This window comes from Pongo pygmaeus, chromosome 9 (assembly GCF_028885625.2).
Source record: "Pongo pygmaeus isolate AG05252 chromosome 9, NHGRI_mPonPyg2-v2.0_pri, whole genome shotgun sequence".
NCBI lineage: Eukaryota > Metazoa > Chordata > Mammalia > Primates > Hominidae > Pongo > Pongo pygmaeus.
Window position 1 is genome coordinate 109,301,903 of NC_072382.2, and position 23,769 is coordinate 109,325,671.

At 38.1% G+C, this 23,769-nt stretch overlaps 1 protein-coding gene and 1 pseudogene across 5 annotated transcripts in view; one reads left to right on the forward strand and one right to left on the reverse strand.

The window, feature by feature from the left end:
• The window catches only part of ELMOD1 (ELMO domain containing 1), a 76,093-nt gene that overhangs the window by 38,947 nt on the left and 13,377 nt on the right, over positions 1–23,769 (forward strand). For 2 of the 5 annotated variants that reach the window (XM_054440823.2, XM_063671395.1), the window contains exons 3-9: positions 182–327; positions 465–493; positions 1,341–1,438; positions 5,406–5,535; positions 17,230–17,363; positions 20,099–20,167; positions 20,650–20,673. In XM_054440823.2, coding sequence (XP_054296798.1) covers positions 182–327; positions 465–493; positions 1,341–1,438; positions 5,406–5,535; positions 17,230–17,363; positions 20,099–20,167; positions 20,650–20,673 — 630 coding nt within the window. Of the gene's footprint in view, positions 1–143; positions 328–464; positions 494–1,340; positions 1,439–5,405; positions 5,536–17,229; positions 17,364–20,098; positions 20,168–20,649; positions 20,674–23,769 lie in introns of all 5 variants that reach the window. The other 3 variants (XM_054440824.2, XM_054440825.2, XM_063671396.1) reach the window with 2 other exon arrangements.
• Positions 8,358–13,615, reverse strand: LOC129007580 (MOB-like protein phocein; annotated as a pseudogene).

Below are 23,769 nucleotides of genomic sequence, written 5' to 3' on the forward strand. Positions count from 1 at the left end.
ACAGTCATAGTAAGTGTAGCTACTGCAAATAAAGTAGCATGGGACTAGAAACATATGTTAAGTATAAAGTGATTTTTCTAACTCCTGATTTTCTCCTGGGCTTCTTTTCTTGCTGGTGGTGGCTGCTTTCTCCTCTCTTCCAGAGTTCTATTGGAAGGGTGCTGTCTTTTGTTTTTCACAGAATGTTGATCCAGGTGTGCCTGTATTTTTACTGTAAATTTCTGTGGCGCTGCCTGAAATTTGTAATGAGGAAGCTAACTGGAAGATGTGAACTACAACGGATCTGTTACAATACCAAGCCGGGAGCTTCTAGAACCATGAAAATCGGTAAGCCTGAGACAAAGAAGTAAGCAAAAGATAGAGTTGGTAGGATGGAGGATACGATGTTATCTTTCAGTGTAGTAATTCTAAATCACGTGTAAAGAATAATCTTTGAATGACTGTCTTTGTTACTGCTTTCACAGAAACATCACTGAGGGATTCTAAAAGTAAGGTAAGTAAAATTATTTTTCAGCAGCTTTTTTTTTCACTTGGAAGCTTACCTCTATCATAAGAAGTAAAAATTCTAAGAAACCAAAATATACCATTGGCTAGGAAAACTACTGCCAACTGAGAAGAAATAATCATTTGCCCATTACAAACCACTGTACTATTTACATAAGAACAGCCACTGTATGTGAATTTCTAGGCAGGTTTGTGAAGTACTTATTACTTCATTGTCAAATGAACCCTTTCTTATACCTCTTCCCAAATCATAAAATAAATATTCCTTGAACATAGTAACAGTATTAACTCCCTACTATTTCCTCAATATCCAAATCATTTAACATTATACTGAAGATTTTTCAATAACATCAAAGAAGCCACTATGCTAGCTTTTGTATCATAGTGGAGCATCCACATAAGAAAGAAAACCTATTTTCTTTTTCAAGGTTCTTGATAATTTTATCTTATTAATTTTGACATCCTGAAGACTATCTCCCTCATGTGCCTCACTCTTTAGTCATAAACATAATACCCATTAACAATAGAAACTGTGTTGGGCGAGGAAATAAAAATATTACATTTCAATATAGGTAGCTTGAAACAGGAAAATGGTAAGAACAATACCAAAAAAATTGTATGTATTTTCCTGATTAAAGTAATCAGGAAAATTGCACTACCCCCTCATCATGAAAATGTCAAATTTATTAGAATTCAAATACACTAAATCAACTTTTGCTTTTAACTTAAATCTTCATATAGAAGCTTAAGCGAATGCTTGAAGCCTCTATCCTAGTAGATACTGATTAAGCCTCTGGTGTTAATGAAAAGGAAAGTGATTGAAACATGTTTTCCAGCTGTTGCAGACTTCTGTGAGTGTTCACCCCGACGCTATTGAAAAAACTATAGAAGATATCATGGAACTGAAAAAAATTAATCCTGACGTAAATCCACAGTAAGAATATGTTTCTTATGTCAGAAATACAGAACACAAATCACATGGCCACAGATTTAGTGTTTCTCTGTCTCCTCTCTTTTTTTTTCTCCCTCTCTCCCTAAAATAATCATCTGCCATGTTTTGACTTTCAGATGAAAAATAAAGAAAAAAAGTACCTTTTTCATGTTTGTAAATGGCAGCAACTTTGTACTTCCTTTGTGGCTTATGCTTCTGAGATGCAAAGAATGTAAGAAACGTGATGGGTGCCCCGATAGAGAAAGATGAGCCCATTCATCAACAATCACTCTATCTGATGCCTATGTTTTACGCTAACAGTAAATGTTCAAATTGTAAATGTGCTTAAGCTGATTCTGTTCCATCTAGAATAGTCTTTCACTTCCTTCATGAATATTACTTTATGACAGGCTGAGAATCTTGGAGACTGTTTCTACCTGCTTGTCAAGAAGACGGGCATGTGTGGGAAGAAGAAATGGTTTTTATATGAAGACTTCAGAACTTCATAATTTATTCCTCTCATCTTGGAAGTATTAAAATGCATTTGGCAATGTTCCTGACATTTAAAATTAGCTTTATGTTTTCCACTGGGTACAGCAATTTTTCAGTAAAATTTTGCACTGAGGACACTGGGTAGAATAAATTCCAAATGCAGATATATTTAGAGAAGGTTTTATGTTGGTAACAATCAAACTGTCTTTTAGATGTTCATGTCTGAGAACTTCAGATGTTACCTTTGAGAAAGGCTTTTATTAATAATTACAGGAACTGTAGCTGAAGGGAATTTCAGAGCACACTTGCATAGGTCTATCTCTTGGAAGGATTTTAGATACTAGCTATCCAGGGGCTCATCACAAAAACTCCATTTTCGCCTGGTCTCCGTAGCGTTCTTCGGCAGCCACTTCAGTTCCTTAGCTGCCTTTTGCCTATTCAGCTACCAAAGGTTAATTTACTTATATAGTAAATGTCTTTTTGAAACCTTCTAACATATATTTTATTCTTCTGGGAAGGTGATAAGAAGGCAATTCATTATAATTAAGATTGAACAAAAAATTTAAGACTACAACTGGCAAGAGGGATATATGAGTCCTGTAATCATGTTTAGAGATTGGATTAGATTTAATAGCAAATCTTTTCTATGAAAGTTATATAAGGTGCATTCAAGAGCATTTCTTTGCCATCCATTCTCTTGTTCTCATTTTTTTAAAAGACCCTTTTAGGTTCAGGTTGAGGATCCCTAATCTGAAAATCCAAAATCTGGAACTTTTGGGCATTGACATCATGCCACAAATGGAAGATGGCATAGTGGACTTCATGTGACAGATTGCATCTATTATTAAAAATGTTGTATAAAATTACCTTCAGGCTGTGTGTATAAGTTGTATATGAAACACAGATGAATTTCATGTTTAGACTTGTGTCCCATCCCCAAGATATCTCGTTATGTATATGCAAATATTCCAAAATCTGAAACACTGCTGGTCCCAAGCATGTCAGATAAGGGTTACTCAACCTGTAGTATATTTTTAAAAAATCTCCGTGTGGATTCTAGTGCCTTTTTTCCAGAGCAACATTGATAAGCTCTGACATAAAAAAATTAAATAGTTTTCTGAGAAAACAAATAGCTTAAAGATGGGGAAAACACTTTATAACTTACCAAACTGTTACTACTATTAACCTCACTTGTTTTAATTACATTTTTTAAGTGCTGCTTATGGTGGCACTAAAAATTATGACAGAGAAAATTTATTTATTTATTTTAATTTTTTTTTTTTTTTGAGACAAGAGTCTTGCTCTTTCGCCCAGGCTGGAGTGCAATGGCACAGTCTAGGCTCACTGCAACCTCCGCCTCCTGGGTTCAAGCGATTCTCCTGCCTCAGCCTCCCAAGTAGCTGGGACTACAGGCACGTGCCACCACATCTGGCTAATTTTTGTATTTTTAGTAAAGATGGGGTTTTACCATGTTGGCCAGGCTGGTCTCAAACCCCTGACCTCGTGATCCGCTCGCCTCTGCCTCCCAAAGTGCTGAGATTACAGGCGTAAGACACCGCGCCCGGCCAGAGAAAATGTGGTTGACTTTCCTTATTCCTGCCTCTTATATTCCTTCCATTCTCCTCTTTCCCTCAAAATTAACTCTCTTCTCCATCCTACACTGACTTTCTGGGTGACTAGTGCTATGGTGCCCTTTCCTAAATTTTAATATCTGACCTAGTTATTTGGTGCTATGGTAACAAGTAATGATGAAAGCCATTCACTGAATATGACTTTATTAAAGTTCAGTATTCCTAGGTTGTCTGACTGTCCTGTATGTTTGGAGCGGGTACACAGTTCTAAGTTCTGTTGTCCTCAACTTGAGATTTAACATCTGTGCATGTCATTTACCCCTAAAAAAAAAATGATGATGTACAATGATTATAATGACCACCACCACACCACCTCAAACATGCTCAAAGTCCATGAGTGAACAAGACAAAAGACTAGATTGGAGACTATCATATGCAATTGCCAATGTTCAGCCATTTTTGAACCACAGAAAATACATGACTCTAAAGAATGTAGGAGGAAAAAATAAACGTGAAGTACTACTTTTAGACCTTTAGATTCTACATTACTTTAGAGGCTGTAGAAAGGGAAAACAGCATTCTGATCACAGAAAGTAATGATCCTCTGTGTGTTATAGTTGCCAGATTGTTTTCTGTTCTAGTGAGATGCTTTATGGGTACTGTTATTCAAATAGTGTACATTCAGAGAGGACTGAGAACGATCACAAAACATCTGAAAACCGGCTGGGCACAGTGGCTCATGCCTGTAATCCCAGCACTTTGGGAGGCAGAGGGAGGCAGATCACCTGAGGTCAGGAGTTCGAGACCTGCCTGGCCACACATGGCGAAACTCCGTCTCTATTAAAAAATATAAAAATTAACTGGGTATAGTGGTGGGCACCTGTAATCTCAGCTACTCGGGAGGCTAGGGCAGGAGAATCACTAGAACTCAGAAGGCAGAGGTTGCAGTGAGCCAAGATTGTACCACTGCACTCCAGCCTGGGTGACAGAGCAAGACTCTGTCTCAAAACATAAAAAATAAAAATAAAATAAAACATCTGAAAGCCATGTCCCATGAGAGGGAATTGAAGAAATAAAATTTCTCTTTTCCCTAGAGATTAGAAGACTCACTATCTTAAATAGTCATGGCAGGGGAAAGGTGGAAATAAATTTGCTCAGAGAACAGAATTTGAACCACTTTGTAATAAGCAAAGCAGCATAAGAAAGCAGCATAAGAAAAAGTGTTCAGACAACTACAGCGGTCAGAATGTAATAGAACATCTTGTAAAGTTGTAACTACCCTCTTAGCACTGTCTCCCCTGAGGAGGACACTCCCAAGTGGAGGTGGTATTGTTACTGTTATTTTGTTTCACTTCATTTTGTTTTGATTTTTTTTCCTTGAAGCCCTTAAGGGCTTTTTCTGTTGTCCTCATCCTCATTCTCTTCCACACATCTTTCTAAAGTAATTCTGATATGACCACCTAGGGGGGTGCTATATAATCCCTAAGAGCCCAGTATTACCTATAATTTCAAGTAACCTGCATAAAGAAATCCCTTGTGGGTTTTGGTTTTGTTTTGTTTTGTTTTGGTAGAGATAGGATCTTGCTTTGTTGCCCAGGCTGGTTTTGAACTCCTGGCTTCAAGCAATCCTCCCATCTTGGCCTCAGAAATCCCTTATTTTTAAGCCATACCATTGCAATTTTGCTTTAGAAAAAGTCCGACTTCGAGGCAAATTTTAGCCAGGTTCTACAGTTGTCCATGTGGAGATTTAATAAGAATTGTGCTTCTATTAAATAGATCATCTTTGAGCAATTTCCTGAATATTATATTAATATGAAAAGTTCTATAATGCATACATCAAGTGAACAAATGCCAAAGTGAATGCCCTGTTCTTCCTTGTGTGTCTCTTCTGTTTTTGAACACCCTAGGCTGGGAATCTCTCTTCAGGCTTGCCTTCTGCAAATCGTTGGGTACAGGAACCTTATTGCAGATGTGGAAAAACTGCGTAGAGAGCCCTATGATTCTGATAATCCCCAACATGAAGAAATGCTTTTGAAGGTTAGTGCTTGAACACATTTCAGTTCTTCATCTAAGTCAGCTGACATTTGCCAGGCACCTGCTATGTGCTAGGCACTGCTCTGGACATCAGGGGTACAAAGATAGATCAGACATGGGCACCTAACTGGTTGGTAAGATCAAGTTTTCTTGCTGGTTCAGGTGTTGGAAGTAAATTTTTCATCAGAAAATTCCTGTGAGAAGTTAAGTGCAAAGCCAGTTTTCTTTTGTAATCTGAGAAAGCAACAGAGGTGATTTCTGTGGGCTGTCATATTTGGCTTAAGTTTAGATTGTTTAAGAAGTGTTGAAAGCCAACAGGTGAAATAGCATTTGTCAAAGAGTGACTTGGGATTCCCATTTATGACTTTTAATACACATCAGAGAAGATAAAGTTGGTTTCTGCTTCAGCAATGGCCCTCTTGGGAAATTACCCAAGATCTTAATGCTGATTATTTATGCATGTAACTTAGAGAGTATTAGAAGAGGTAAAGGTTTATATTTGGCACACTAGAACTTCTGGAGAAATAATGTGGAGTTATGAATACTCCTGGCTGTCAAAGCAAAACCTTAAAAATCTTACAGGATCTGATGGTATATTAAGAAACATCAATAAAACTTTCCCTCAAAACACTGAGTTTGGGGCAAAGAAATTAAGACCCCACAATAATTAAGACTACCCTTTAGAACTACATACTTAGCTGAAATGTTTTATAAATTCATTTCTGAAAATAGATGCTTCTTTAGAATTAGAGTGCTTTAGGGTACCTCCTTGCCTTTTCCTAGAATTCAAAAAGGCAGTAACAAAACTGTAAGAAAACATTTGTTTAGCTGCCTTTATTTTATTGAAAAATGTCAACAGAAGACGTAATTTCAAAAATGTATCCTGTTGTGTTTTTGTGTGAAGGAGTGTATGTTTTTGTGTATGTAAGTACTTAAGCAGATGACTCATTTGTCTCTGTTAATTAGTGCTGGATCTGATGTGAATCATTAAAAATTAAAGATGCCTCATTCTTGGCAATAGTTTTTCTTTCTTTTCGCCCTGCTGAAGTTTAGTTAACCTGCTGACTGAATTTTATCTCTTTATATTGCCTTTTTTTTTTCTGACCATTTTCTGATGGAGGTAGTTCAACAAAATTACCCAAACATAGGAAATAAGAGGTGACAGAGAAAAGAGGTGTTGTAATTAACAGATAGTCACAAGAGCCTCAACAATTTATTAGAATAGCTGAGGTTCCCTCAGAATGAGTGACATCCAGGTGCCTGTTAGGCACCATCTTTAGCTGATCTGTTGTATGTGTGCTGGCACATAATAGGTTTTCAACAAATATGAGTGAATGCATGAATTATTATAGTTCTTTAGCTACATCTCGAGAACTTGTATATGACTTTTATCTGTGGTTATGATTAGATTATGTGTTATCATTTAAACTGTCAGCTATATGAGATAGGCAAGTAAATGATGGCTATCTTTATTTTACAGATGAGAAAACTATAAGCATTTTAGCTCAGGTTCTGATTCACACATCTAGTAAATTATAAACTCAGGGCTGTTCATTACTGCATTAGGTACTTTGGGGAAAGGCATCATTTCTGCCCTCAAGCAGCTTACAATCCAATTGGGGCATATTCTTCATCTTCAAAAATCACTAAATCTGGCCAGGTGTGGTGGCTCATGCCTGTAATTCCAGCACTTTGGGAGGCTGAGGCGGGTGGATCACTTGAGGTCAGGAGTTCGAGACCAGCCTGGCCAACATGGTGAAACCCTGTCTCTACTAAAAAATACAAAAATTAGCTGGGCATAGTAGCAGATGCCTGTAATCCCAGGTACTCGGGAGGCTGAGGCAGGAGAATTGCTTGAACCCAGGAGGCGGAGGTTGCAATGAGCCTAGATCGCACCACTGCACTCCAGCCTGGGTGACAAAGCAAGACTCCATCTCAAAACAAACAACCAAAAAAAAATCACTAAATCTTATCCATACAGCACCCTAAGGTATCTTTGAAATGTTTTCCATGCCCAATGCCTTATTCTAGCCATCATCTCCAACTTGGGCTGTGCCAGCCTTTTAATTATGCCAGTAACCATTAGATTCTTCTCTCGCATCATCTAAAATACTGTTGGAGGGATTTTTTTTTTCTCAAAACACAGATATATTCATTGTTATTCCCTAGACTAGAAACTTCAGGCTATGTCCTATAGTAGAAAGCCCACGCATCTTAGCATGGCATTTTGGAGGCTTTCCAGTGTATTTCATGAAGCTACAGCTCCTGTATCCTCATCACATATAGTACATTTCTGCCATGCTCTGCCATTCACCATGACCCAGAGTAAGTCGTGCCATACCATATGCCCAGGAATTTGTTCATGCTGTTCCCTCTGTTACCCATTATTCTCACTGCAGAAGCCAGCTCGTTTTTTAAATCCTTACTCAATGAATTTTGAAATCTTCACTAGCTCCCCAAGCAAACTTAGGAGTGGGAATCTTTGTTCTCTTCTTCCGTTTGTTCAAGTTTCAAGTATGATGATAAAATCAGAAATAATAAAACATTAATGGAGTGTGTAGTATGTGCCAATTGTTACAGTCAGTGTTTTCTGGCATTATTTCATTTCATTATCACAGTAGCCTTGTGGTGATACACTGCTGTTATCTTCAGTTTTCAGATGAGGAAACTGAAGCTGAGCAGTGAAGTGGCTATGCGAGCTCACATAGCGTAGTAGCTAAGGGCTCTGAGCTACCACACTGCACTAGGTCTTGAGAGACAAACCACATCTTGTTTGCATTTGTCTTTCCAGGGCTGACCCATGGTTTGTGTTTCACTGCCTGAGCTTAAGCTTCTTCATCTTTAAAATGGGTAATAATACCCTTGTTACCTACTTCACAGAACTGTTTAGAGCAAAAGTCAGCAAACCAAGGCCTGCAAACCAAATTTGGCATACCACCCATTTTACAAGTAATATTTGCAGTACAGCCACATGCATTTATGTATGGCGTTTACGGCTGCTATGGCTGCTATCCTAGTTTAAAGGCAAAGTTAAGTACTTAGAAGAGAGACCATATGGCTCATAAAGCCTAAAATATTTGTCAACTGGTCTTTTACAAAGTTTGTGCCCAGGCACAGTGGCTCACACCTGTAATCCCAGCACTCTGGGAAGCTGAGGCAGGAGGATCACTTGAGCCCAGGAGTTCAAGACCAGCCTGAGCAACATAGCAAGACCCCATCTCCACAAAAAATTTTTTAATAAATAGCTGGGCATGGTGATGTGCACCTGTAGTACCAGTAGTACCAGTTACTTGGGAGGCTGAGGCAGGAGGATCACTTGTGCCCAGGAGGTCAAGGCTACAGTGAGCTATGGTTGTACCACTGTGCTTAGCCTGGGCAATAGAGTGTGACCCTTCTAAAAAATAATAATAATAATAATTAAATTAAGTTAAATGTAAAAATGTGTTTGCTGACCCCTAGTTTCTAAGCACAGGTCATATATAGTATTGCCACATGTTTAAGTGCTTGGCTTTTTAAGCATAGGAGAGCATTATCAGTGTTACTAGAGTTCTAAAGTATTTTAAAAATCTAGATTTTATGATCATTTGAACATAGCCTGGGATGAAATTGAATAATATCACTGTCCATATGAATCACTTATATAGACATTTCTATTAAAAGTGTTCCAACCAAATTAATAATGAAGACAAAATTCTAGGTGGATTCATGCACTTAATGAAAAACATAAAGTCCAGAATAAAGACCCTCTCCTGATGGAAAGAGACAATCCCATGGTGACCTTGGTGAGAAGCTGCTTCTCCTCGAATGCTCTGGCTCGAGGGCAGATGAATCGCCTTCCCTTTCTGTCCTGCAGAGGGTTCGAGACCAGGCAGAAGTGTTCAAATAAACTTGTGTAAAGCTTCAGTTCACAGTGAAGAGAGTTCAGCAGAGAAAGCAGGCTGTGATGGGTAACAGTCTGACTCAGAGTGCAGTCTCCACATCTGTTTCTTGTCTTCTGCTATAGGAATCACTTTTCCTAGCCCCTGGTCTCCTCCACTTCGCAGGTGGCTTTGTAATAACTACTCCCAGTGGCACAGTCTTAGATGAGTGGATTCCTCAGAGTCCCCACCATAAGCCCACCACCGTTTCTGAGATCTGAAGTTGGCTTCCTAGTGCATGACCTCATCCTTCAGGAGCACCCCATCCCCTACTCTTGTTTTTTCAAGGAAGAGCTTACCTATTGGAAGAGAATCGAAATAGCTCAAGGTTATTTTATTTTATACATATTTATTTTGAGACAGGGTCTCACTCTGTCACGCAGGCTGGAGTGCAGTGGTGCAATCTTGGCTCACTGCAACCTCCACCTCCCGGGTTCAAGCAATTCTCCAGCCTCAGCCTCCTGAGTAGCTGGGATTACAGGCATGAGCCACAGCGCCTGGCTCAAGGATTTTTTTTAAATAGGAAATATACAGATAATTGTACTTCATAAAAGTATTTTAGCATAATGGGCTTTCATCTTCCAAAATAAGTTTGACAATTTTGTTTGCTACATATAGTTATTAACCTACTGGTTTAGCCTCTCAATATTTAGCAAGTTTGTTTTAAAAATTACTATTCCCATTGGTTTACAATACCATTAATATAAATGCATAATTTCGAAGTCAACATTCCTTTCACTGTGGACATAAGAATTCTTAAGGGGCACAATAATGACTATGGCTGCTGGGCACTGTTCAAAGCCAAAAGGACTGGCAGGCTCGGAAAGGCATAAACTATTTAGACATACCCTCAGTATACTACGAGTCCCACATTTTTGCTGTACATTCTTGTCTCATAATACACTATAACCTAAGTCTGAAAAAAAATTAAGATGAATACATTTTTGTCTTAATTTCAAAATAACCTTTTTAACGAAAAAGAAGTTCCTCATGTTAAATCTGTTCAAAAGAAGGATTTAAATACTTTGGTCACAACATGAACAATTTTTTGACCCTGAGTGCCTCATTAAAATCAGTTTAGCACTAAAACCTTCTGTGCTTTATCAAAAACAGCATTCAATAGATCATAAAATTATTCAATCTGCATTTGAATCATTATTAGGACACTGAATTATAACAAAGTCCAGTAAATGTGTGACCATTCATCAACACCCTTAAAACCTGTGAATTATTGCAATTAATCTCATGTGTGCATACAATTCAAACATAAATTTTGTGGAGAGGGGATATAAAATAAATACTACAATATTTCTTCAGTCCTATTTAATGCTGCCTAGATGGTTAGATGAAAATGTTAATATTACTAACAGGCACTTTGGGAAGCCGAGGCAGGTGGATCACCTGAGGCCAGGCATTCGAGACCAGCCTGGCCAACATGATGAAACACCGTCTCTACTAAAAATACAAAAATTAGCCAGGCGTGGTGGTGCACACCTGTAGTCCCAGCTACTCAGGAGGCTGAGGCACTAGAATCGCTTGAGCCTGGGAGGCAGAGGTTGCAGTGAACCAAGATCATGCCACTGCACTTCTACCTGGGTGACGGAGAAAGACTCTGTCTCAAAAAAGAAAAAAGAAAAAAAAATGTATATATATATCTCTCTCTCTAACAGGAAGAATCAAACTAGTTTAATAACTTGTTTTCTAAGTAGTTACCACAATTTAGTAAAACCAAGATATGCCAGAACCTATGCCAATACATTTTTCCTATAGTGTAATGTAATTGCTAATATGAGGTATAATCTGTAAGCAACTAATACAAATATAAACAGGCATAAGCCACTGTGAAATCACAGTCTGGTGAAAGCTTTTCAGCTAAACTAGTTGGAGAAGAGAGTTAAGGGAAATGAGAAAAGGCAGACAGGGCAGGCTTCCAGTGGGAACATCATTTACATGCCTTATCATCATCCTCTTATATGTAACAGTCCACTGGTGCAGGAAGGTAAGTCCTGTCCAAGTATGCTAGCCTAGAATATACTTTATGTAGCAGAGTAAGATTATTTAAGTATTACTAATGCTTCATTTGCACTTACATTTAGATTATACATAATCCTATATGCATATTAAAAACTCATTTCCCAAAATGAGATAAAAGTATTTCAGGTAAGATGGAACTATGTACTACAGAATTTAGAATATCTCAACTCAGAGGTAAAATCAAAGGAAAACATTACTACCTTTTTAGTAAATGGATTGTATGAGCTCACTCTTTTTTTTTTTTTTTTTTTTTAGACGGAGTCTCACTCTGTCACCCAGGCTGGAGTGCAGTGGTGCCATCTCAGCTCACTGCAACCTCTGCCTCCCGGGTTCAAGCAGTTCTCTGCCTCAGCCTCCCAAGTAGCTGGGATTACAGGTGCCCACCACCACACCTGGCTAATTTTTGTATTTTGAGTTGAGACGGGGTTTCACCATCTTAGCCAAGCTGGTCTTGAACTTCTGACCTCATGATCCACCTGCCTTGGCCTCCCAAAGTGCTGGGATTACAGGCCTGAGCCACCGCACGTGGCCCCTCGCTCATTTTTTAATAGATGGGTTTGTCTGATGAGGATTGTAATCCAATATTTGGTTAGCAGCAATTTTACCAAACTGTAAGTTCTTTTATTAACAGACATTATAAACAGATAATACTAATCTTATTTATTTATTTATTTTTGAGATGGAGTCTCACTCTGTCACCCAGGCTGGAGTGCAGTGGCGTGATCTCGGCTCACTGCAACCTCCACCTCCCAGGTTCAATCAATTCTCTGCCTCAGCCTCCCGAGTAGTTGGGATTACAGGCACCTGCCACCACACCCAGCTAATTTTTTTTGTATTTTTAGTAGAGACGGGGTTTCACCATTTTGGCCAGGCTGGTCTTCAACTCCTGACCTCGTGATCCACCTCAGCCTCTCAAAGTGCTGGGATTACAGGTGTGAGCCACTGTGCCCGGCAATACTAATCTTATTTAAAAATAATGAGTGCCACACTGGTGAATATACAGCTTATGAATAACTTTAAAAAATTTTCCCATTGTAAAAGGCAAACACAGCAGACAACTATACTAAACAAAGAAGCTAGAATATGGATACATGATTGATGGTTCTAAAATGATACATACTGTACATAATTAATGTTAATCATGTGATCGGTATATTTTTCTTTGTGATTCCCCTTCATGCTACTTTCTCCAGAAACTGAATTCTGAACTTCCTCTTCTAAAACTGGTACAATCAGGTTATCCTTGGACATCAAATTTTCTTTTATCACAAACTTAGTGATACAAAATGACACAAAAATGTTTTGTTTTCATATTCATCCAATATCTGGGGTAATAAAAAGAAGCATGTGGCCAGGCACAGTGGCTCATGCCTGTAATCCCAGCAATTTGGGAGGCCGAGACCAGCAGATCACTTGAGGTCAGGAGTTCGAGTCCAGCCTGGCCAACATGGTGAAACCCCATCTCTACTAAAAACACAAAAATTAGCTGGGCGTTGTGGCTGGCACCTGTAATCCCAGCTACTCAGGAGGCTGAGGAAGGAGAATCGCTTTAACCCGGGAAGCAGAAGTTGCAGTGAGCTGAGATCACACCAGTGCACTCCAGCCTGGGTGACAGAATGAGACTCCATCTAGGAAAAAAAAAAAAAAAAAAAGCATGTGAAAATATTCTGGAAATCTTAAAGTATGCTGGTCCAAGTTTTGCTATAGATGATTCCTTTATACTAACCCTGCTGGGGAAATAGTTACTACTTTTCAGAAGACACAGCACCATCAAGTCTCTGTCTAGTATAGTCTGTAGTAGAACACTCTTGGAGTTTTATGAGCTGCACAAAGAAAAATCCATTGTTCACTTGCTGTCATTTGAGTACAAGTATCTGGATGGCATTCAGTCTGAAGTTTGACAGCAAGTCCATTTAGCTCAAGGCAGAATTGCCTTAAATGTTCATACTTCCATATACCTGCATCTTGGCCTTCAGGTGACTCAAGATTTTTGTCAGTATTGGAGCAATCTTCACTCTTATGTTCTGTGGCATATACTGCTGAACAGCTAGCGTACTGCCCATTTCATCAAAAGAATCATCAGGCCAGGTGCCCAGCCTGGTCCACCTCAGCATTGCCATGCCCTCTGCCATGACCACAGTGCCATCATCTGAAGATTAACAACTTAATTAAGAACACTTTTTAGCCATTTGTCTAGTCTCTCATGATCCATAAAATTATTAAAATGAAATTTCTTTTTTAAGCATTTTATTATTCAGGCCAGGCACGGTGGCTCATATCTGTAATCCTAGAACTTCGGGAGGCCGAGGCAGGTGGATTACTTGAGGTCAGGAGTTTGACACCAGCCTGGCTAACATGGCAAAACCCTGTCTCTACTAAAAAAAAAAAAAAAACAAAAAACGAAAATTAGCTGGGCATGGTGGTGCACACCTGTAGTCCCAGCTACTTGGGAGGCTGAGGCACAAGAATCCCTTGTACCCAGGAAGCAGAGGTTGCAGTGAGCTGAGATCATGCCACTACACTCCAGCCTGGGTGGCAGAGTGAGACCCTGTCTCCAAAGAAAAAAAAAAAAGCATTTCATTATTCAAATGTTTTACTAAGCATTTACTAAGCATCCCACGCTATAAGCATTCACCTAATGAGTGAGGTTTATCACCCACCTACGGAAATGAAGTGCCTGCTTTTGCCATCTTGCTGCACTCACTCGATGAAACAAGATATATATATATACTTTTTTTGTTTTGTTTTGTTTTTGTTTTTAGACAGAGTTTCGCCCTGTAGCCCAGGCTGGACTGCAGTGGCACGATCTTGGCTCACTGGAGGCTCCGCCTCCCGGGTTCACGCCATTCTCCTGCCTCAGCCTCCTGAGTAGCTGGGACTACAGGCGCCCGCCACCACGGCCGGCTTATTTTTTGTATTTGTAGTGGAGACGGGGTTTCACCGTGTTAACCAGGATGGTCTCGAGCTCCTGACCTCATGATCCGCCCGCCTCGGCCTCCCAAAGTGCTGGGATTACAGGCGTGAGCCACCGCACCCAGCCAAAACAAGATATTTTTTAGTTGTGCAGGGCCCTGAGATGACTTCACATTATTATTCAAATGAATGTGACAACTTTACATTTTTTTCCCCTTTTTTCCCTTCATTGTGTCAGTAACCAAATCAGTTCCTAAAGGGTTTTTGTTTGTTTGTTTGTTTGTTTTCTGATAGACTCACTCTGTCGCCCGGGCTGGAGTGCAGTGGCGCGATCTCGGCTCACTGCAAGCTCCGCCTCCTGGGTTCAAGCCATTCTCCTGCTTCAGCCTCCCGAATAGCTGGGAATACAGGCGCCCTCCACCATGCCCGGCTAATGTTTTTTTTTGTTGTTGTTGTTGTTGTTGTTTTTGGTATTATTAGTAGAGACGGAGTTTCACTGCATTAACCAGGATGGTCTCGATCTCCTGACCTCGTGATCCACCCGCCTCTACCTCCCAAAGTGCTGGGATCACAGGCGTGAGCCACCGTGCCCGGCCCTCTAAAGGATTTTTTAAAAAAAACTTTTCCCCGATGACGATCACCTGGTCTCATTTAGTCTTTTCTGATGATCTCAGTTTCTGGTTTTTGTTTTTTGTTTTTTTTAGACAGAGTTTTGCTCTTGTGCCCAGGCTGGAGTGCAGTAGGGCTATCTCAACTCACTGCAAGCTCCGCCTCCTGGGTTCAAACAATTCTCCTGCCTCAGCCTCCCAAGTAGCTGGGATTACAGGCACGGGCCACCACACCCGGCTAATTTTTTGTATGTTTAGTAGGGATGGGGTTTCACCATGTTGTCCAGGCTGGTCTCGAACTCCTGACCTGAAGTTACCCACCTTCCCTGGCTTTCCAAAGTGCTGGGATTACAGGCATGAGCCCCCGTGCCCGGCCAGTTTGTGTTTTGATGAATGCAGGGCACTGGCACATTCTTATATGAATTCTTTAAAAAGAGATTTTGTATATTCATGCTTGATATTTTGCTTTCAAGCATGAGGATCTACCGCCTATCTTTTTACCCTTTTTCTCTCGCCCTTTAGACAAATCAAATTTACCTGTTGTGGCACTAACATAAAATATTGTATAATGTGAATAGTAAGTAGTATTAGCTTAATGTATAAAATAACATTAGTAAAATGAATAACAGCTTTTATTAGTATTTTCTGTCATTGAATATTATGTTTTATACTGTGTCAGATATGTGGCAATTTGATTTAGCAAGGTATTTTGTGTATTACTGTTTCATTTAAGCCTTGTAATGTAGAATAAGCAATTTAGAAATTGAATTATTTCTGAAATAGTAGTAAGGAAATTTTACATTTGTGTTTATACCCTGTCGGTAATGAAGATATAAGTCTAAATAGTAAACTTGCTTACATGCCCATCTCTATTAGAAAAAACTAAGAGTCTGAGCATTACATATTTATACAATTATGGGTCTCAGCATCTCTCTCAAGTAATGATATGTGCTGAATCTATCTTTCTACAGAAAACTTTAAAAAATAGAACCAGCTTATTAAGCAGTAAAGAGTATGATGCTTAAAATGTACGATTGTCCAGTAATATATTAATAAAATTGATTTTAATTGACATTACTTTTGGTAACTCTTAAAGATAATAATACATTTTGAGGTTTATTCATGAACATTACTGATATTCCTTCCTCCAGCTACATGATAATGTTTACTCTCACTCCTGTTATAGGTGAGACCTAAAAAATGAAACTTGGCCGGGCGTGGTGGCTCACACCTGTAATCCCAGCACGTTGGGAGGCTGAGGCAGGCAGATCACTTGAGGTCAGGAGTTTGAGACAAGCCTGGCCAATGTGGTAAAACCCTGCCTCTACTAAAAATACAAAAATCAGCCAGGTGTGGTGGTGCATGCCTGTAATCCCAGCTACTCCAGAGACGGAGGCAGGAGAATCACTTGAACCCAGGAGGTGGACGTTGCAGTGAGCCGAAATCACGCCACAGCACTCCAGCCTGGGCAACAGAGTAAGACTCCGTCTCCAAAAAAAAGCAAAAAAGAAACTCATGTCAGTTCACGTTTTTTTTTTTTTTTTTGGTTAATAATGCTGCTAGAAGTTTTGATATAACATTAAAGCATTTTCCCAGAATCTGAATAATAGGTGGCCTTGAAATTTTTCCTCTTCTCTCTTTTCTTTATACTCTTAAATATTTTTGAGAGCACCAAAGAGCTTTTTTGTGGGAGATTATCTATCTAATCTATCTATCTATCTGTCTATCTATCTACCTACCTACCTACCTACCTACTATCTAATTTCCTTTCAAAATTAAAATAGAAAGACTTTAAACATTAAAATATATAAGTACTCAATCCATTGCCTTCAGAGCAAGGATATCACAACACATTATGCATCCTTTGGAAAATTCAACTGTGTACTCATGAGACAATGAGAGCGAAAAGGCAAATAACCTCTTCTTTTATTATAAAATAGTTGTTTTTTGGTTCTGTTTTTATCTCTCAGACCTTCTGGAAAGGTCCTGGGAACCTCCTGGGAGGCTTCAGATCATACTTTGAGAAATGCTGTCATAAATAATTGAAAGATGATCACATCTTTTTTTTTTCTGTCTTTCATTGTCATAGATGATCACATCTTTAATTGTAATGTATATGCATACATTCAGCTTTGCAAAGCTCCTCCTAATAATGTAGTTTACAAAATCTGAACCAATAGGAAAGGGTGTATCAACAGAGTAATTCTTTTTTTTTTTTCCTACAGTTATGGAAATTCTTGAAGCCCAATACTCCACTGGAATCTCGGATTTCTAAGCAGTGGTGTGAAATTGGTTTCCAAGGTGATGATCCTAAAACAGATTTTCGAGGAATGGGACTTCTGGGACTGTACAATTTGCAGTAAGTAAAATGAAGGACAGCTGAGTGTTCGAGTGATGTTTTGGTCTCCTCATACTGAAATGGCAAAAGTTGAGTAATTAGCTTCAAAGGTACTTCCCATAAGACTCAAAGAAAACATTCAAGTCCCCTGAGAGGTCAGGTTCATAAAATGTTAAAAGTGTCTGCTACCTTCCTTGTATTTCAGCAAACTTCATGGATTTTTAAAGCAAATCTCAAATATATTTAAAAAATTGTTTTATTATTGAAAATTTTCACACATATGTAAAAACAGAGAAGACTGTAAAGAACACCCTTGTATTGATCATCCAGATTCAGTAATTGTTGAGGTTTTGAAATATTCACAACATTTTTTTTTGGCAGAAGGGTATTAATGAAAATTCTACACCATCATTTCACCCTTCATATTTTAATATGTAGTTCTAAAAAAATCAATATTACCTCACGTTAACCACAATGCCATTATCACACCAAACACAATTAACAATGATTCCTTGGTGTCATCTTTATCCAGTCCATATTCAAATTTCCCAGTTCTCTCTAAAATACTTTTTATGGCTGGTTTGTCCTAGTGCACTTCCATGTAAGATCTACACATTGCACTTAGTTACTATGCTCTTTGGTCTTCTTAAATTAGGTCAGTCTCTCTTGCTCTGTCCCTTCCTTTTGCCCCCTCCTTCATGTCATTACCTTCAAGATTTCAGAACAGTTGTCCTGTAATATGTCCCATGGTCTGGATTTGTCTGTTCGCATTTGTATCCGTCCCCTGTATTTCCTGAAAATTGGAGGTATGCAGACAGGCCTGAAGAGATTCAGGTTGACATCACAGCGGGAGGCCTTCAGTGTCCCTCCACTCTCAGCCCTGTGCTGCAACAAATCAGAGGGATCCCAGCCTGATGCCTCCAGTGTAAAGTCCACCATCAGCCTTTCTTCCTTCTATGATCTTTACTGAACCAATTAATTAATTGTATAAAGAGTGCTTTTCTATTTCTGTTATTTTTCCTATAATTGTTGGCTGGACTTTTTAAAGACTTGGTTTCCTTGTAGAGTACAGTTATTTGGTTTCTCTGAAATATAGGCAGGACAGATACTCAATTTTTGTATTTGCTTGCCAATTCTCAGAGTCAAGAGTTGGTAGCCTGGTTCCCTTGTTAGTGATCAATTTTTTTTTTTTTTGCTCTATTTGTATAACACCGTTTGTTAACTCCTGTGTTTTTATATGTTTATTGTAACTCAACTAATTGTACTTGTTATTTTTTTCATGCTTTAATTCAGTCATGTGTAGTCATTATTTTTTGAGTCAGAGGGCCCTTTCAAGTTGGTTCTTGTGTCCTTTGACATTACCCTATTAGGGCAGTGATGTATTTTTAAAAGAGGTTAATTAAGCCTTACTCAGTCATTTTGGTGGCATCCCATTTTTCCCCTAGATCTTTCCCTTTATTTTAAATTTAAGAAGTTTAATAATCACCCATTCTTTTATGAAATGTTTTAATGTAATATTAATCAATGGAAAGTAAGCATTAATGAGAAAGACAATGTCACAGATAAGTGGATAAAGTCTGAGCTTTCAAATAACTGGGACAATTGGCCTTCCATTGAGAAAAATAAATTAAATCACTACCTCACCTCAGTTCACAAGTTGAAAGTCCAAAACAAGTCTTTCCTACTTTTAGAAGAAAATCAAGATATCTGAGTAAGGAGAGATCTCTTAAAGACATGAGCAAAAAAAGCATCAACTGGAAAAGAAGAATCAATAAATTTCACACATTAAAATTGAAAACTGCAGTAAGATAAGCCCCATAAACAAAGTAAAACGAGATAAGACTGACACTCACATAAATGATAAAGGATCTATGTTCAGTATATTATTATCTATAAGGTTATTTGTCTTTTTTATTTGAGGACATTTTTAGACTCACTGAGCCAAAAAATATGAACAGACGAGACATAAAATAGGAAACCCAGATAACCGACAAAAGTATGAAAAGAAACTCAGTCTCATTAACAACTGTGAATGTGTGCATTACAATTGCTGACTTGGGTTTGAAATTTCCTGAGAGGAAATTCAAGAACTTCTTTTACGCTTTAGATTGATGCAGGAAATACACACATATCACATTAAATAATATATGCTATTGTTTTAGCATTGTCTCTATGAAGTACTTTTTAATGAATCATGTTTGAGGGTGTGCAACTTTTTGTGTTTATTAGGAAACTTAACTACCTTTTCCCCTTAGAATAAAATGTTATTGTTTTTAACATATCTATACTCAGTAAGATATTTTCCATTCATCCAGAATTCAAATTCGCAATGAATATTTGAAACATATCCTCTCTCATCTCCTCCAGTCTTTTCTTTCTTTCATCATGTCCCTTCACCAAGGCTTCTGCCTTCTGAAGGCCTCTAAACACCAAACTATTCGACCCCCTCTTCTATAACCCCTCTTCATAATAAAATCCTTGGTTCTCTAGGTAATGGCAAAGCTCTTAATGAAATTTTCAAAATCTACTGGATACATTCTTAAATCTATGTGGGTTTCACAGCTACCCTACCATGTCATTACATTTGGAAAATTCTGTTGTGAAAAGCTGTTTGTTCCCTGGAGGAGCTGAAACAAGTGATAACCTTATGCCAGTATCCATCTCTGAATTCAAAATGACCTCGAATTGGATTAAAATGAATATATTCAGCAAGTAAGCAAGCATAGAGTTACGGTTTTCTTTCCCTCCCACTGCAGGTATTTCGCGGAAAGGGATGCCACAGCAGCTCAGCAGGTCCTGTCTGACTCTCTTCATCCGAAATGCAGGTAATTGTTGAAAGTAAAAGATGAATTAGGTTTTATGGGTTAGATCAAATGAAGTTCATCTCCTGCATGTATCTGTTGATGAGATTCTCAGGAGAGTGAGGCTCAAAGCTTTTTCAAACAAGCCCTTGTAATAAATGCTGAGTTGGAAGGTTAAAACTTCAGGTACTCATTCCAAGATTTAGGATGTAAAGTGGCACCGTTCAGGTGAGAATGTATTTAAAGGGACTGATAGAGTCACTAGTGTCCAGGAAGACTGAGGAGGTGAGCATGGAAGAAGGGCAGGATCTGGGGGAAAGAGTCCAGAGACAAGAAAGATGACGGGGGAACAGAAGGAAGAATGGAAGTTAAGAAGTCAGGGACCAAGTAAGAACATCTGGAATTACTAAGGCTTTTTTTTTTTATTTCTTTCTTGTAAAATTCTAGATTCTAAATTGTTTGCATTTTCATTTACTTTTCTAATTTTTTTCTTTGATTACATGAAGGGATATCACTAAAGAAGAAATAAGGTATTTTTTATTTGTTTTTGTGTTTTATTGCTTTTATTTTGTCTTAGAATAAGTATGGGTAAGAATTTTTTTAAGGAACTCTGAATTTATTTGTTTCAAAAAGCCAACATTTTCAAACTTTTAATCTAATACGGTTAATTGTAGCTGGGCTATGCTTTAACAAACTGAAAACCAGATGAGACTGACCACTTGGAAAATGTCAAACAGTCTTTCTACAGCCATGACAGAACCTGGTTGGAGAAACATTTTGAACACCCACCTAAAGGCTGAACACCTCACCACACCTGTTCTGACTCCATTTACCCCAGAGAGGGGAATTTTATTTTGGAATTTTGTTGCACAGAACAACTTTGCCCTTCTATTAATATATCTAATTTGATTATTATAAATGGTAGTTTTGTGTGTGTGTGTTAGTCACTCTTCTTAGAAGGAGTTCCATAATTTTGCAATCATAATTTTATATGACTTTTTTCTCCTCAGCATGATGGTAGCTTAGTTGTTAGTATTCATGTTTGCTAAGTAAATCCAAAATTTTATCAAAACCGTCTCAAGATTCAGGGATAGGTTGAGTTGGGCTTTTTTTTCCCCTCCACCTTACTATTTTACTCATTCTAGCTTCATTTGGCTAAGATTCATTAAGTCATATTACACTTCCCAAATTTACATTTGTAATATTTTATACGATTAAAAATTAATTCCTTTAAGAAAAACACTACAATCGTTTAGCTCTTTCTTGTTATATGGTTAAAATCAAGCGATATTAATTTTTTAACTACATCTTCTGAATTGCATTTTTCTGTATGTAGAGACTCTAAACTCCCTCTAGTTAAAATTGGCTGGGGAGTCAGTCCATGCTCTCAGGCGGCATTTCCTGGAGGAACATCAGTCAGAAGACACGAGTCCTCCTCAGTCCTTGCAAAGTGACAATAAGCTCGCAATATTTCTGATTAACCATTGGAGGGGGACTGACTTTGTCTATGAGTCATTCTTAAAGCAAAGCTTTATAGTTGTATCTCCTGTGTCAGCCATCCAAGAGAAAGTATTTGAGGTTTGGGGTGACTACTCTTACTTAAAAAGAGACTAGCATTTGTGTGTGCATGCATATATGTGTAGTCATGTATATAAAATTACCACGCTTTATCCCTCAAACTACAATAAAATTAAATCAATAAAGTTCATGTATTAATTACTTCAAACTGATGGTAAATGTCATTGGATACAGATCAGAATGTTTCAAAATGCTACTGTCCTTCACTGATGTCTGATAAAAGTATATATGGATTGATTATGATATCAGCGTAGGTTCTGTCAAGCCCTGAATATTTCAGGTGTTCAAGAGAGAAAAGTCAGTGTGTACTAAGGAAAGCTCTTTCCTGTCTATCCTTCAGCAAGCATGACACATTGCTGCTCTTGTAAACATCCATTGGTTGAGTATTAAAGTAACTTGAGGGATAAAAGTGGATTCAAGTTAAAGAAGAAAATTTTGACTATGAGTTTGTGTGTGTGTTTGTTTTCTCCCAACGAGGGGAATGCCATCTGTTTGGGCCAGGATATCCTATAAGTATCAAATAAGTAGAGATCATTTGGCCTTTTCTTATATTTCCAATGCAGATAGAGATATGATTTAATAAATATGGAGACACTGTGTATTTATAAAGCTATGCTGAAGAGAAAATAGGTGCTTATAAATTCTTATATATAAAATTTCTTAAATTGCACACATACCTTATTTTAGTTTGGATATGAATCTTTAAGGTAAAAAAATCTCCTGATCTCCTGATTCCTCTTCAGCTGTTTGGTTTGTTAGCCAGAAGTTACACTTTAAAAATAGGTGGCACATTTTAATATGAATTAAAAACAGTTATTTTGAATTATAGCCATTTATAGAATAGAAAGTACACTTGTTAAATATCAATTCTGTGCAATGTTTTTGTGGTTGTGTATTGTGTGTATTATATGCATGTCTTGTAATAAAATCTTTGCTGTGTGTTCTGGAGAACTCTCCTTTCTTCTAGTTAGATAGAGAGAAATTAAATATTCATAATAACTAGTTTTTACATTGTATTGAGTTCAAATGCAAACTACAGTTTATACAATTTATACAAATTTACATATAAGAATTTATAAGCACCCATTTTCTCTTCAACAAAGCTTTATAAATGAACGGTGCCTCCTTGTTAAATTACATCTCTATGTGCATTGGAAGTATAAGAAAAGGCCATATGACCTTAGTGTAAAATACTGAATAAAGGTTACATCAGTTACAGGGAAGAATGGAACATGAGTCCTGCCTCCTTCTGTTGGCTGTATGGTGGGGAATGGGAGTGGGGCAGATGCACACAGAGTAATAGAATGTAGGGCACAGTGAGCCGAGATTGCACCACCACACTCCAGCCTGGATGACAGAGCGAGGCCGAGAGAGAGAGAGAGAGAGAGAGAGAGAGAGAGAGAGAGAGAGAGAGAGAAAGCATTTTCAGAATGCTTCTATGATAGAAATCTTTTTTCAAACAGTCTTATTCAGAAGCTCAAATTACAAAAAAAGATGAAAATGGAGCTGCTGTGGCTTACTGACTTAGCTTAGCCAGAAGAAATACCATAGCACTTATTGGGACAGAATTTTTAAAACCTGTAAATGCTCCCTCCCTCCCTCCCTTCCTCTCTCCCTCCCTAGCTTCCTTTTTTTCTTCCTTCCTTGCTTCCCCCCCTCGCCACCTCTCCTTCCTCTCCTCCTTTCCTTACCTTCCTTACTTCCCTCCCTCCTTCCTTTCTTCTTTTCTTTCTTTTACTAACTCAATCATTTACTTATCAATGAACATTTATTTGGCATCTACCATGTACCAGGCATCACAAATAATATAATAATATTATTTATTATATTATTATAGTATGATAAATAGGATAAACACCACTAGGTAAAACCAAACAAAATGCAGTAGGGAATCATGAGAGAGTGAGGCGACATCTAGTTACCTCACTAAATGTTTCAGGAAGGAGGGGTTTGATCATTAATGATAGTGCAAAAGAATAGCTTAATGTTTGGCCTTTAGGGCTGTCTCCCATGGCTATACTAAAGTGGATAGGAGGTAAATAGCATGG